Source organism: Prunus avium, chromosome 6 (genome assembly GCF_965620075.1).
Source record: "Prunus avium chromosome 6, drPruAviu1.hap1.1, whole genome shotgun sequence".
NCBI classification, from domain to species: Eukaryota; Viridiplantae; Streptophyta; class Magnoliopsida; order Rosales; family Rosaceae; genus Prunus; species Prunus avium.
The window spans coordinates 31611679-31624785 of NC_142289.1; the positions used below are offsets into that span (position 1 = coordinate 31611679).

Genomic DNA, 13107 nt, shown 5'->3' on the forward strand with positions numbered 1-13107 from the left:
TGATTTCCCAAATGGGGAAAAAAAGTATATGAAATTCCCTCTATATATAGCATGAAAATGCAATTCCTTAATCATTTGTAAGGGACTGCAAAACTAGATAGACAAAAAATATTATATTTGTTTTAATTTCTTTTTTAGAAGGTGGTTGTTGTTTATGTTCCAAAAAAATCATCATGACATCGTGACAGTTTTTATAATTCAATCCATCATTTATTGAATTTATCCTCTATTTTTTAAAATTGTCTTTCATTACATAACCAAAATAAACAACAACAACAACAACAACAAAACACACACACAAGCAACAAAACAGAAAACAGACATGATTCAACTGAAAATCCTATTTTTTTTTATGACGATTTTGCCCCTGTAAAACGGATAGCTTTCGGACAAACTTCCCTTCATTATTTTTCCATACAATAACAACGGAAAATTCTACGGTGGACCTGGCGCATCCATGCGCCAATAGATATTGACCGTTAGATTTAGGCAAAACAATAAGGATAGATCTACACCATTAAATGATATAACTTGAAAACCTTCTCAGCAGGTTGAAGGAAAATCCCCAACCCGTAAAAACTGAGCCCCCTCTTTCACTCCCTTCATCTTCTTCTAGCATCCAGCAAGCAACCAACGACGACGACGATGATGGCAAGCTTCACCTGCTCTTTACCCCATCTCTCGTTCTCTCCTTCGCTGGCTAGCGCTCTGAAAATTTCCTTCTTTTGCCTCTTTTTCTTGGCTAGCCCTCTCAAAACCCATCTCTCTTTCTCCCTCTCTCTCTCTCTCTCTCTCTTGTCAAGCGCTACCTCTCTGGGTTCATTCTGCTTCTCTCATACCAAAACCCCCAAATCTCCAACATAAAACCCTAATCCTAGACACCTAAATCCCTTTCCAAAACTGAAATTCATTAGAAAAGGTAAGATTTTATCAATTTCATCAGTATTTCTGTCATATATGGCTGCAATTTATGGGTCATTGAAGGTTTTAATGTTAGATCTAGTGCCTATTTGTGTTAGAACTGAGTTTTTTTTGGGTGGGTGATGGAGATTGAAACTAATTTTTATTCGATGTTTGGGGCAAGGTCATGGCGCATGCTCTACCGTATCTCGTTCTTGGTGTGTATTCTTTACATGGTTTTATTTGTTAAAAATTATAGTGTTGTTGAGTTCATATATCTTGACAATTATTAGCTTGATGACTATCTTTATTTTTCTAAAAGATTAATGTGAATTCTTTTCTTGTGTCAGCTTTCATTTCATATTTTAGAGTTTTTATCACTTTTTAATCTTTTCTTTTTATAAGATTACATTTTCCCTTTGTATAAAGTAATTAGTGTTTTTAATAGGAGAAGCTGCGTAATTGTTGAAGCTGCCATTATGGTTTTTGTTGTAAAAATTTCAAGGTTAAGGCAATTCAATTTTAGTTATGCCTTTATGACTTTTATTGTATATTAAATTTCATAGTTGGTCATTTTAGATTAATATTCTTTCAATAGTAAATAGCCACATTTGTATGAAAACTTGATCATATTTGCACTTTAGTCTCTTAGGAAAACAGAAAGAGAAAAAAAAAGTAAGTCTTAAAGGAGAAAAAATGATTAGAAAGATATTCAAATTTTTTGCTGTAAGTCCAGTTTAATGGCTGTGTTGAAATTATATAAAGACAATATCTAGTTTGAGGTTTCTTGTTTGTGGATGTGGGTGTCTGAATCTAACAAAGTTGTGATTCCTTTCATTGTGAAATAAGGAAGTCAGTATGGGTTTTCCTCAAAATCTGGCCACTTCCTGATCGAATTGGACTTTGAGCCAAGGTATAAACTTGCTCCCCTTGTTGTGCTTGATGTGTTGATACATATGGATTCTGTGATTAAGTTTTTTTACACAGATGGTTGAGACTTTATGTTATTCATCTTCTTAGACCACTTTGGACTTTAATATTCTTTTTCATGGTCACACCGGAGCTCTAATTTTTGAGACTTCAAGTCACTGTAAAAAAACATGGCCAACCTTTGACGCACTTAATTGAATTGTGCGACATGATGAGAATTGAATTATGTTATCGAAAAAGAAAAATCCTTGTTATTGGGTGAGAATTTTGTAGGATTTACTTCATATATGCCCAGAGAAATTATGAGAAGTTGAGAACTTTTGTACACAGCACATATATATGTTGATGAGGAGATACACTAAAATTTAAAATGATGTTATGTTTGAATTTTTCAGCTGTATTTCGAATTTCGAATTTGGTTTATAATTTCATGAATAAGCAGCCAACCTTTGTGTTTTGGGTTTGAACTGTGATAATTGGGTTTTAATTATCTTCTTTGGGTTGAATATCTGAGTAGTTTTGGGTTGTGTTTTTGGAACCAACTCTTCTATCAGTTTATCATTGTCAGTATTTGTCAATTAACTAGAAATGACTTTTATTTTCAAAATTTATATCTTTAAATGGGTTGGAGGGCCTTTTTTGATGCCCTTGTTTCTATTTGTCAATTACCTATTTCATGTCTACTAATTGGATATTTGTAAATCCAACTACGTTTCAAGTTTGCATAATATGCATCATTTTGTTTTTATGTTCCATTAATCCAGTTGTGTGCTAAGTAAATTCTTGCCCATTTGATTGATTGTTGAGAGTATGTTTAGTTTTCTCAATTTGTTTTTGTGAATTCCACTGATACAATTGGATTTCACATATTCAATTACCTGCTTCCTGTCTGTCAATTTGATTTTTGTAAATACAATTGCTTTTCAATTACCTTGTGTCCAACAATGTTTGTTATTTACTTGTCACTAAGTTATTAACACTTGCAATGAAAGTAAAAGTTAATTGATATGCTAAATTCTATTGTTTTTACTTTTAGGTACTTAAATCATGGAAGAGAAGCTAAATTAAATGACAGTGGTCGTTTGGCAATTACCACTTAGACGACCGGCTTCCGCAAATTAGAATGGCACTTACATATTCATTTTTTTTTAAAGGAAAGAACATGATGGCAATTACATAGTGCATGTTTGTCAATTGCCAACATGATGTGGCTGTGCTGTAGCAAAATAAAGGAATTTTGTATGAGCTTGGTGACGTAAGGCATGGGCTAAATTGAAGATGAGAGTGATGTGGTTAAGTCCCAGTCCTTTTTAATGTGGTGGAATGTAGTTAAATTTTTTTTCTTTCTATTTCTATTGTTATTTAGGTTTCGGTCTACTAAATAATTGATATATGCTACCAAAGTCCTTCCCTTCGTTGGCACTAGAAACAAGCTTTCGGTTTTATTACTTTGATCTTGATTTTCTTTTCCTTGATACGCACTTAGATTTTAGTTTGAAGTTGTCATGGTCCATAGGACTTATATTTTGGCTGTTTAGTTGTTTTCTTTTTCCTGGAATCATAAACTTTCATGTAGTGATGATGTTTTGGGGGCTTGAGTTGTTTCTGTTATTCTCTGCAAGCTTGTGACAACTTCTACTGGGATCCTATTTTAATTTCACTTGTTGGCAAAGATAACAGTTATTGGGCTAGTAACAGAATGCTTATCAGAATCCCATCTCAAATATCCCTAAGCAAATGGTACACCATCCTTCCCATTACCTAACTCTGATTTCACTTTTAAATACAATCTAAGGGAAAAGACAAAAAGAACTAGCAAGAACAAACAAAGCAGAGACAGTAAAACAGCGAAAAAGCCCAAGCCTTTATGTTATTGGCAGCTTTTTCAATTTTGAGAATGGAAATACATTATGTGATTTGTCAATGCAACTGACAAATAGGTAGTGTCATTTGCATTCGTGTCTTGCAAATGACAAACAAAGCAGTCTCATTTACATTCCAATTGCGCAATTACAAGCTATAATGGATAGACATAAATAAAGTTAAGCGCTTTTTCTTCTTAAATTTTTTTTTTTTTGGTTAAAACTATTCGGATTTATATAAAGATACCCAAGTTTTATTGTTTTGAATATGGATATGTTGTAGCAAAATAAGGAAATTTATACGAGATTGCAAGTTGGTGTGATGGCTTTTCCAAGTGGCTTTAGGCTTTAGGATCCATAACCTTGTAAAATGGTGATTTACAACATTATGGGGATGCATGAGGAATATATATATATATATATATATATATATTCATTTTGGTGTATTGTTCTATCTCAATGGGTTCAATTAGTTAATTCCAAAGGAAGTGACCATAAGATGGAAAGGGCACTGATAGATTGCCTCACCTAAGATGAAAATGTAATAATGTAATTGACAAACAGTTAGATCGAAAATGCAAAGGAATAATGCAATTGACAAACAGTTAGTTGGAAATTGCAAACGAATAATGCAATTGACAAACAATTCGTTGTAAATTGTTCCATAGAATTGTAAAACCTATCCGTAATCTTGTAATATTGTAATTTACAAGGATAAAGACATCTAGTACAATATTAAGGTAACTAGGGACATTAGGACAGTAAATTGAGTCCTTATACGTGTAAACACAAACGTTTACTATATTAAGGTCTTGTTTTACTCGGTTTTGGACAGTTATGTTCCATATGATTGTAAAATGCGTCCTTAATCTTGTAATATCGTAATTTACAAAGATAAAGACATGTAGTACAATATTAGGGTAAATGGGAACATTCGGAAGGTAAATTGGGTCCTTAGTATTGTAAACATGGATGTTTACAATATTAAGGTCTCGTATTACTCTATTTAGGATAGTTATGTTCCAGGAGATTGTAAAACCCATCCTTATTATGGTAATTTCGTAATTTACAAAGAGATGGACATGTATTACAATATTAAGGTAACTAGGGACATTGAGAAAGTTAATTGGGTCCTTATACGTGTAAACACAAAGGCTTACTATATTAAGGTCTTGTTTTACTCCGTTTTGGACAGGTATGTTCCATATGATTGTAAAATGCATCATTAATCTTGTAATATCGTACTTTACAAATATAAAGACATGTAGTACAACATTAGGGTCAAGGGGAACATTCGGAAGGTAAATTGGGTCCTTAGTATTATAAACATGAATGTTTACAATATTAAGGTCCCGTATTACTCTATTTAGGATAGTTATGTTCCAAGAGATGGTAAAACCCATCCTTATTATGGTAATTTCGTAATTTACAAAGAGATGGACATGTATTACAATATTAAGGTAACTAGGGACATTGAGAAAGTAAATTGGGTCCTTATACGTGTAAACACAAACGTTTACTATATTAAGGTCTTGTTTTACTCCGTTTTGGACAGGTATGTTCCATATGATTGTAAAATGCATCATTAATCTTGTAATATCGAACTTTACAAATATAAAGACATGTAGTACAACATTAGGGTCAAGGGGAACATTCGGAAGGTAAATTGGGTCCTTAGTATTGTAAACATGAATGTTTACAATATTAAGGTCTCGTATTACTCTATTTAGGATAGTTATGTTCCAGGAGATTGTAAAACCCATCCTTATTATGGTAATTTCGTAATTTACAAAGAGATGGACATGTATTACAATATTAAGGTAACTAGGGACATTGAGAAAGTAAATTGGGTCCTTATACGTGTAAACACAAACGTTTACTATATTAAGGTCTTGTTTTACTCGATTTTGGACAGTTATGTTCCATGTGATTGTAAAATGCATCCTTAATCTTGTAATATCGAAATTTACAAAAATAAAGACATGTAGTACAATATTAGGGTAAATGGGAACATTCGGATGGTAAATTGGGTCCTTATACTTGTAAATTCGGATGTTTACAATACTAAGGTCTTGTATTACTCTTTTATGGATAGTTATGTTCCAGAACATTGTAAAACCCATCCTTAATCTTGTAATATCGTAATTTACAAAGAGAAGGACGTTTAGTACAATATTAAGGTAACTAGGGACATTAGGAAAGTAAATTGAGTCCTTATATGTGTAAACACAAACTTTTACTATATTAAGGTCTTGTTTTACTCGGTTTTGGATAGTTATGTTCCATTTGATTGTAAAATGCATCCTTAATCTTGTAATATAGTAATTTACAAAGATAAAGACATGTAGTACAATATTAGGGTAAATGGGAACATTCGGATGGTAAATTGGGTCCTTATACTTGTAAACTCGGATGTTTACAATACTAAGGTCTTTTATTACTCTTTTATGGATAGTTATATTCCAGAACATTGTAAAACCCATCCTTAATCTTGTAACATCGTAATTTACAAAGATAAAGACATGTAGTACAATATTAGGGTAAATAGGAACATTCGGATGGTAAATTGGGTCCTTATACTTGTAAACTGGGATGTTTACAATACTATGAATTAGGTGAACCCTAATGTTGTAATCATAGTTCAAAAACTTGTAAACAGCTGCCCAAATCTTGTAACTTATAAGTTTTAGGATCCTCTTACAATGTTATGGTACTCTCATATCCAAACTACTGTAAATCACTATCCAATCATATGCCAATTGCCAAACAGGAAGGGCATAATTGCATGACCCTTATGCAATTACATTTTCAAAAAGTGGAAACTTGATAACTTGTATAACCGGTAACCAATTTTTAAAAAAATCTGGGAGCATCATAAAGGACAAATGGTGCATGGGTGCACCTGGTGCACTGTAGAAGGTGCCCAATAACAACCTTCCATTTGGAGTGGCGCGCGCACAAATACATGCAGAGACTTTTAAAGACCCACTGATCCTCAACCAATCAACATCAAACACAAAATTGCAGAGTTTTTAAAAATAAAAATAAAAATGAAATTTTCCTGTGAAAATTGCTGTTTCTGTTTGGTTGCTGAGAAAATTTGAAACCAGGGGACCGAGCGACCTTTTCAGGATCTCTGGAAGGTTCTGAAAGGTGGGGCCTCAATCCTCGTTGATCGGCCTCACCGCTGTCTGCTAGAGTCCCAACACCGTTTATGAGCACGAGACCCCCAATTTCGATACAGGTGAACCAAACCATCGAATTTTGTTCCATTTCCCTTTCTTTTCTTCCTGTCTTCTTTGAATTTCTCGCTTTCTTCTTGTCGTTCCGCTCGTTAGGGTTTTCTGGGTTCTTGCAAGTTTGCCTATTTCCATATCTCAGCTTGTAGTGTCCAAAATGTCTGGTCCTCTGTTTCCTATTTTAGGGGTTTGGCTTTTAATCCTGTTTGGTTGAAAGGAAAAGGAAAGAAATTTGTGGGAAAATTTTCACAAGCAAGCAAATAAAATTAGTTTTAACTTTTAAGGTGTGCTCATTTTCATTCATGTTGTGCCGAATAGCTACTTATTTTGTCATTTTATATGTTTTTTGTTTTCCTCAACACTTGAGAAAGCTTCCAACTTTGTCTTATTGTTACTTTGTTACAGTGTGTGGAGTAGGAATAAGGTGTATGGATCCTACTCTAAAATTCTCTATCCTGCTGTTGCTTCTCGGATTGGGTACGTATCAAACTCAATTTAGTCTCTTTATGCTTATCCCTTAATCTGTTCTTATCATTTCTTAATTTTTCTTTTTGGTCTGCAAGCTATTGTATTTTTCAAGTTACCTCTTTTTTTCTTTGTAATATTGTACATAGGTAGTCTTCATATATGTAGGTATGCATATATGTTGTGGCAGTTTAGGTGGGATTGTGTGGAGATGAACCTCATGCTATGTGAACCCATTCGAGTGCCAAACAAACTGGGGGACCTTTCTGTTTTGCTTAAACCCTTCTTAGTTACTTCTTTCAATTTTCTTTCATTTCGAACCCCTTCAATTACTTGGATAATTATTTTGGTCAGGCTGCTATTCTTGGGGTTCTCATAACTCATCCACAGCTGTGAATGCCTCTCCTATTAAGAATGATTTTGAGCATTGTGAAAGAGCAGTCAAAAAATGGGCATTTTCTTCACTTCAACAAGAAGTTAAAGACAAACACACTCTGCGGGATTTGCTATTTTTCCTTCACGTCCCCAGAACAGGAGGGCGTACATATTTCCACTGGTAATTTCAATAGGTCCAATTTTATTACCAAAAGATTGTAACCCCATGATTTGACAACCATATTGATTCATACTTCTGGCAATGTTTATACTTACAGTTTCTTGAGAAAGTTGTACTATAGCTCTCTGGAATGCCCTCGATCGTATGATAAGCTTCGATTTGATCCTAGGTAATATCTTGTTTTCTCTTGTATAATTTTGTTTCTTGACATATTCAGTTTCGTAAATTTATCAATACTTGAGTACCACGTCATTCAAATCATTTTGTTGCAAGACAATCAGTAAACTCGATTACATTGAGCTGTATGTAGATTAGAGATTTTGCAGGAATGTGTTTTTATTTCCAAATTACAACTTGACAGATATGGTGGAAGTCGGTAGCTCCATTGGCTTGCAGAGGGGAAGGGTTTTTTGTTAAAGCTGTTATTTTCTATATTGACTGTGATATTTCTACTTATTGACTCATAAATGGGAGAAAACATACAATTAAAAGGAGACAAATCATGAGGCGTGGATTTTCTTAGAAACTTGTTTCACAAGGTTTTCATAGGTGCTTCTGCTAGGGTAGCATCTTAAAATAAAGCCAAGGTTGACATCAGCAACTAAGTTGGATGTCTTACAGAACTACATCCTCATATTTACCTTATTCTTTCCTAACTTTTCACATGTCTGCATCATTAATGGATGTTAATTCTGTACCTTTGCAGAAAACAGCAGTGCAGATTGTTGGTTACTCATGATGATTATAGTATGATGTCCAAACTTCCCAGGGAGAGAACATCAGTAGTGACAATACTTAGGAATCCGGTTGACCGTGTTTTTAGTACTTACGAATTTTCGGTAGAGGTAGCTGCAAGGTTTTTGGTGCATCCTAACTTAACTTCTGCAACACAAATGACAAGACGTATACGGGCAAAGACTAAAGGAGTAAGCACACTGGATATTTGGCCATGGAAATATTTGGTTCCATGGATGAGGGAAGACCTTTTTACTCGGGTATGCTTTTTTCTGTGCTGCTTGGACCCATATGAACCTTTTGGTTTCTACAGCTCTCATGTCTTTTTAGTAAATTTCTGTTGAAGTGCAGTATTTCTCCCTGGGGACATTATTTTTATTGATTTTGCTGTACAGAGAGATGGTCGAAAGCTTAGGGGCTCAAATAACTTTGAGAGCAAGGACCCATACAACATGGAAGAAATTGTGATGCCATTACACAAGTTCATCAATCACCCTATAGCTCAAGAAGTTGTTCACAATGGAGCAACATTTCAGGTTGTTTATCCTCATATGGTTTAATAGCATCATGGGAATCTTTAATGCTTCTTTTATTTTTAATTAAATTTCTGGTGGCTCCACCCATGACCTAGGAAAGCGCTAGACAGCTTTGCTTAGATACTAAATGGATCTCTAATTTTAGTTAATATTGAGATTATTGTGTTTGGTTTAATTTCTTCTACCATGTTAACTGATTGAATGATCTTCTAGTTTTTGATCAAATGTTTAAAATATTGGGTGATATGCCTAAATATCAGCCAGTATTTCCCTTTTTTGGTGGTACCAACACTGAAACTAGTCCTTCCACTCTGTTGTCGGAACTTCAGCAATGTTTGGTTGAAATTTTGGTTGTTAAACTTTTGAAATGCTTTAGTAGCTTCTTGAAGCAGCGGCAAGCAGATGCTTTTTGCAGGTTATAGCTTATTTTTTGCATCGTAGGCTCCTTCGTTTTGGGATTTCTTTAATAACCTAACACATGTGGACCCCCCCCCCCCAAAAAAAAAAAAAGTGGTCAGAATTCGATGCAGTTACAAAGTTCTCTTCTTCTTTTTTTTAAGCATCGCTGTCAAAATTTATATAAATATATTTATTTTATTATCTGATTGACTGTTTGGTTCAAAAGGTTGCAGGATTGACAAACAACTCCTATCTATCAGAAGCACATGAAGTGCGCCATTGTGTACAGAAGTATAAACTTCTTGGTGACCATGTCCTACAAGTCGCAAAGGTAATACAAATCAACTTTTGAAAGTTGTCCACATGATTTGGTTACAAATATTGTTTCTCTAGTAATCCTCATTTCCTTATGGTTGTTTGTAAATTTTGCAGAAGAAGTTGGATGATATGTTATATGTCGGTCTCACTGAGGAGCACAGAGAATCTGCAACAATGTTTGCAAATGTAGTTGGTGCCCAGGTGATTTCACAGCTGGGAGGATCAAATTCTAGTGAGGAGAGTGCTGCTGACAGCAAATCCGGTCAGTGTGACATCTACTTAACATTCTGTTGTCTAACCTAGTTCTGGTGTAGTACTGCAAAAATAATCAAATGGAGTTGTTCATTTTGTTCAGTGTTAAGAGCACAACAAAGTTGAGAACGTGCAGTTCAACTTTGAATTGTGTGATGCCTTAAAGCTGAATTTATTAGGATTACAAAATTTTATGTTGCATGGTACTTTGGGTAACATGTGGAATTTTCATTTTTACTATAGTTACCATATAGAGTTTATTTAGGCAATGAATTTGGTGTTTATCTTATTCTTCTAATTGTGCTACAGAACAGAACTACTCAGATTCAGATTCCAAGCCGGATAATAATGATCTTCGGGTAATTAGCAAAAGCCATCATTAGTATGTGAAATGCTCCATGTTTGGATAGTGATTTTGCCAGATTTCTTACTGCAATTTTGCTGCATATGACAGAACAGAACCCCAAATGGGAAGGAAAGTGAGTTTGCTTCTCCTGAAACTGTTGAACCAGCGAAAGGAAATGTAAGTCATTTTCAATATTGATAACAATAGTTGATCCTGCTACTTTGTTGACTTTGATCCTCTGTACACCTTGTTAGATGACTGTGGAAGAACTTATGGAATCTTATGAAGACTGCATTTCTAATTTACGGAAGTCCCAAACACTCCGGCACAACGCTTCTTTGAAGAGAATCTCCCCGGCAAACTTTACAAAGGAGGTACTCTAGATGATGTTTTACATCATTCATTAACGTGTGTGCATATCATCTGCTCCTCCTTGTACTGGTCCTCTTCTGGGTTAGATGCATCAACTTTTTAGGACATATTCTGAACAGCTCTGATTTATAGAATATAATATTGTAAAGCCTATTCCCCTGGTTTGCATGTTACTTCATGAACTGCCTCCTAAGCACTTGAACTTGCCGTATCGGTGTTTAGTTGCTATAACTCACCTTTCTTGGCTTGCATAAATTATTAAATTGGGCTTTATGGTCCCCCTTTCTTTGGATGACATTTTGACCTTTTAAGTATGACAGGCACGACTTCAGGTTCCTGAAGCGGTCCTCCAGCAGATAAGGCAACTTAACCACCTTGATTTGGAGCTTTATAAACATGCGCAGAATATCTTTGCAAAGCAACATAAGCGTAATTTTGGCATCACAGTAAGTCTCTTTGTTCAAGGCTAATAATTCTCTATGTTAATACATACATATACGGTTGGCTGTGCTGGACTATCATTATGGGGTCTGCTTGTCTTCCAATTGACAAATTTACATTCAACCATGCCTTTTTGGTTTTGCCAAAATTGAGTTTTGGAACTGAAAATGTATTGCGGTGGAAAGAGATACATTATATGTTTTAGGAAATTGAAGCCTTTTGTAGGCGTTCATGTTTAGAAAGTGTTAAGATGTTTTCCAGGTTCCAAATTACGTCCAATGACAACTTGTAAATTCTGTTATAATGGAGCTTTGGAACTGAAATAGTAATTGTTGTTGGAAATTGTTAATGTGGTCTAAAATACAGAAATCCTCTTGAGGCATTAACATTTGTGAGTGTTCAGATTGCTCGACCTATGTAGGTGTTCATGTTTTGTACAACCATCATGGTTGTTTTCATTGTCCAAATCATATCCTGATGGTTTGTCCATCTAAAGAGCAGCTTGGGTTCATTGCATAATTACAATTACAAGCTTTATCCTGTGTCATCTACATGCAGAATGCACTGATAACCTCTTACTAGTATCTAATGTTTATGTTCTTTTATGCATATTTGAAAGTCCTTTGCTAGCTTCTATTTATCAGCTTGAGGTTTGGTGATAGGCATTGAATATAGAAGATGATGATTAAGTTCTTTAACATATTTACTTAATTACTTTACATATTCTGCACTTAATAATAAAACTGATACTATTCTATTGCCTTTTCACAAAATAAGCTTTCAATAGTTTTGGTACCCTGTGGTCAGTGGTCACATGACATTCCAAAACATATATGCTTCATCCTTTTTAGCTCATTTCAGGAAACCTCGAAATTCATGTTTCTGTGTCATCAATTTCTATACCTAACAGTTTACATGCTTCGATAACACGCAAGTTTTGGAATTTTACTTGTTGAAGGGAGAGGTGCACAAAGACATTTAACTATAGCAAATTAATTGAACGAACATAGTTCCATTGATTAATGTGATCTAAATTGCAGGAAATTTGGCGGAGGATGCTGAAGAGCTCATATGGCACAGGCATAAAAGTCCTCTCATTAGGCGCGACTCTTGTTTTACTCCTTTTGGCCTTCCATGTATTTGTTAACGCGAAAAGAAGAACTTCAAAAGTTAAAGTATGAATATATCTTTCATAGACTGTAAGGATCACAGTGATAAAATTATTGGGAAAACTGATATAGTTTTCATCCATTGGTTTTATTTTGGGTCATTCGCATCAGCCCATCCTTGGTTGGATCTGTCAACTGCATGTTTGAAACTCAGTCGCAGAAAAGGTGACTATTTAGTTTCAATGGTTGTAGCCATGATGATATCTGCATCTTGAAAACAAAAATGGATCACAAACCAGTAATGCTCCTTAAGAAGTTCAATTTTTGTGTAATTAATAAAGATTATTGTGAGCTCACCCTCTTGCACTCAAGTTCGAGTCCCCTTCCCCGTAGATTAGATTAATTTTGAGTAGTTTAGATTGTAGCTTGTATCTTTTTCATAAAATGATTGTTGTGACTTATGACTTATTGAAAGTGGAAATTCTGCCAATCAGAGTCGGAAAATAACGAGTTGATTCATTTCTTTAGGTGAGAGATTCCATAATACTTGCTATAAAAGGTAAATAGAATAAGAATGTTTCCCCAGTGTCTTTACCATTCCACTATGTTTCATGTGGTTACGACTCTTTGCCAGTAAGTCTGTAGTT

The 13107-nt window shown here is 34.6% G+C and overlaps 1 protein-coding gene and 1 long non-coding RNA gene across 5 annotated transcripts; both read left to right on the plus strand.

Annotated features, from left to right (window-relative positions):
• Positions 1-433: 433 nt before the first annotated feature.
• LOC148294045 (uncharacterized) lies at positions 434-3262 on the plus strand. 2 transcript variants are annotated; one of them, XR_015836652.1, is made up of 3 exons: positions 434-919; positions 1750-1813; positions 2867-3262. It is a non-coding gene; the product is annotated as an uncharacterized LOC148294045 (long non-coding RNA). The 2 variants fall into 2 exon arrangements; XR_015836651.1 differs by having other exon boundaries at positions 434-1813.
• A 3392-nt stretch (positions 3263-6654) lies between these two features.
• Positions 6655-12816, plus strand: TPST (tyrosylprotein sulfotransferase). 3 transcript variants are annotated; one of them, XR_002529114.2, is made up of 13 exons: positions 6655-6936; positions 7337-7408; positions 7751-7952; positions 8050-8121; positions 8659-8947; positions 9083-9223; positions 9849-9953; positions 10055-10202; positions 10502-10551; positions 10647-10715; positions 10793-10912; positions 11223-11356; positions 12392-12611. XR_002529114.2 is itself a non-coding variant. In XM_021976942.2 (13 exons), the coding sequence occupies exons 2-13, from the start codon at positions 7360-7362 to the stop codon at positions 12530-12532; spliced, it is 1512 nt and encodes a 503-aa protein (XP_021832634.1). In that variant the 5' UTR covers positions 6657-6936; positions 7337-7359; the 3' UTR covers positions 12533-12816. The 3 variants fall into 3 exon arrangements, 2 of the variants coding, with proteins under 2 accessions (XP_021832634.1, XP_021832635.1); XM_021976942.2 differs by having other exon boundaries at positions 6657-6936; positions 11231-11356; positions 12392-12816; XM_021976943.2 differs by lacking the exon at positions 6655-6936 and adding an exon at positions 6947-7215 and having other exon boundaries at positions 11231-11356; positions 12392-12816.
• The last annotated feature ends 291 nt before the right edge of the window (positions 12817-13107 follow it).

Excerpts from the sequence above, each read along its gene's own strand:
- TPST (XM_021976942.2), top strand. The coding sequence starts at position 7,360 with ATGGATCCTACTCTAAAATTCTCTATCCTGCTGTTGCTTCTCGGATTG. Across the intron at positions 7,409-7,750 it reads GCTGTTGCTTCTCGGATTGG|GCTGCTATTCTTGGGGTTCT; the intron begins GTACGTATCAAA and ends TATTTTGGTCAG. Across the intron at positions 9,224-9,848 it reads ACAATGGAGCAACATTTCAG|GTTGCAGGATTGACAAACAA; the intron begins GTTGTTTATCCT and ends TTGGTTCAAAAG.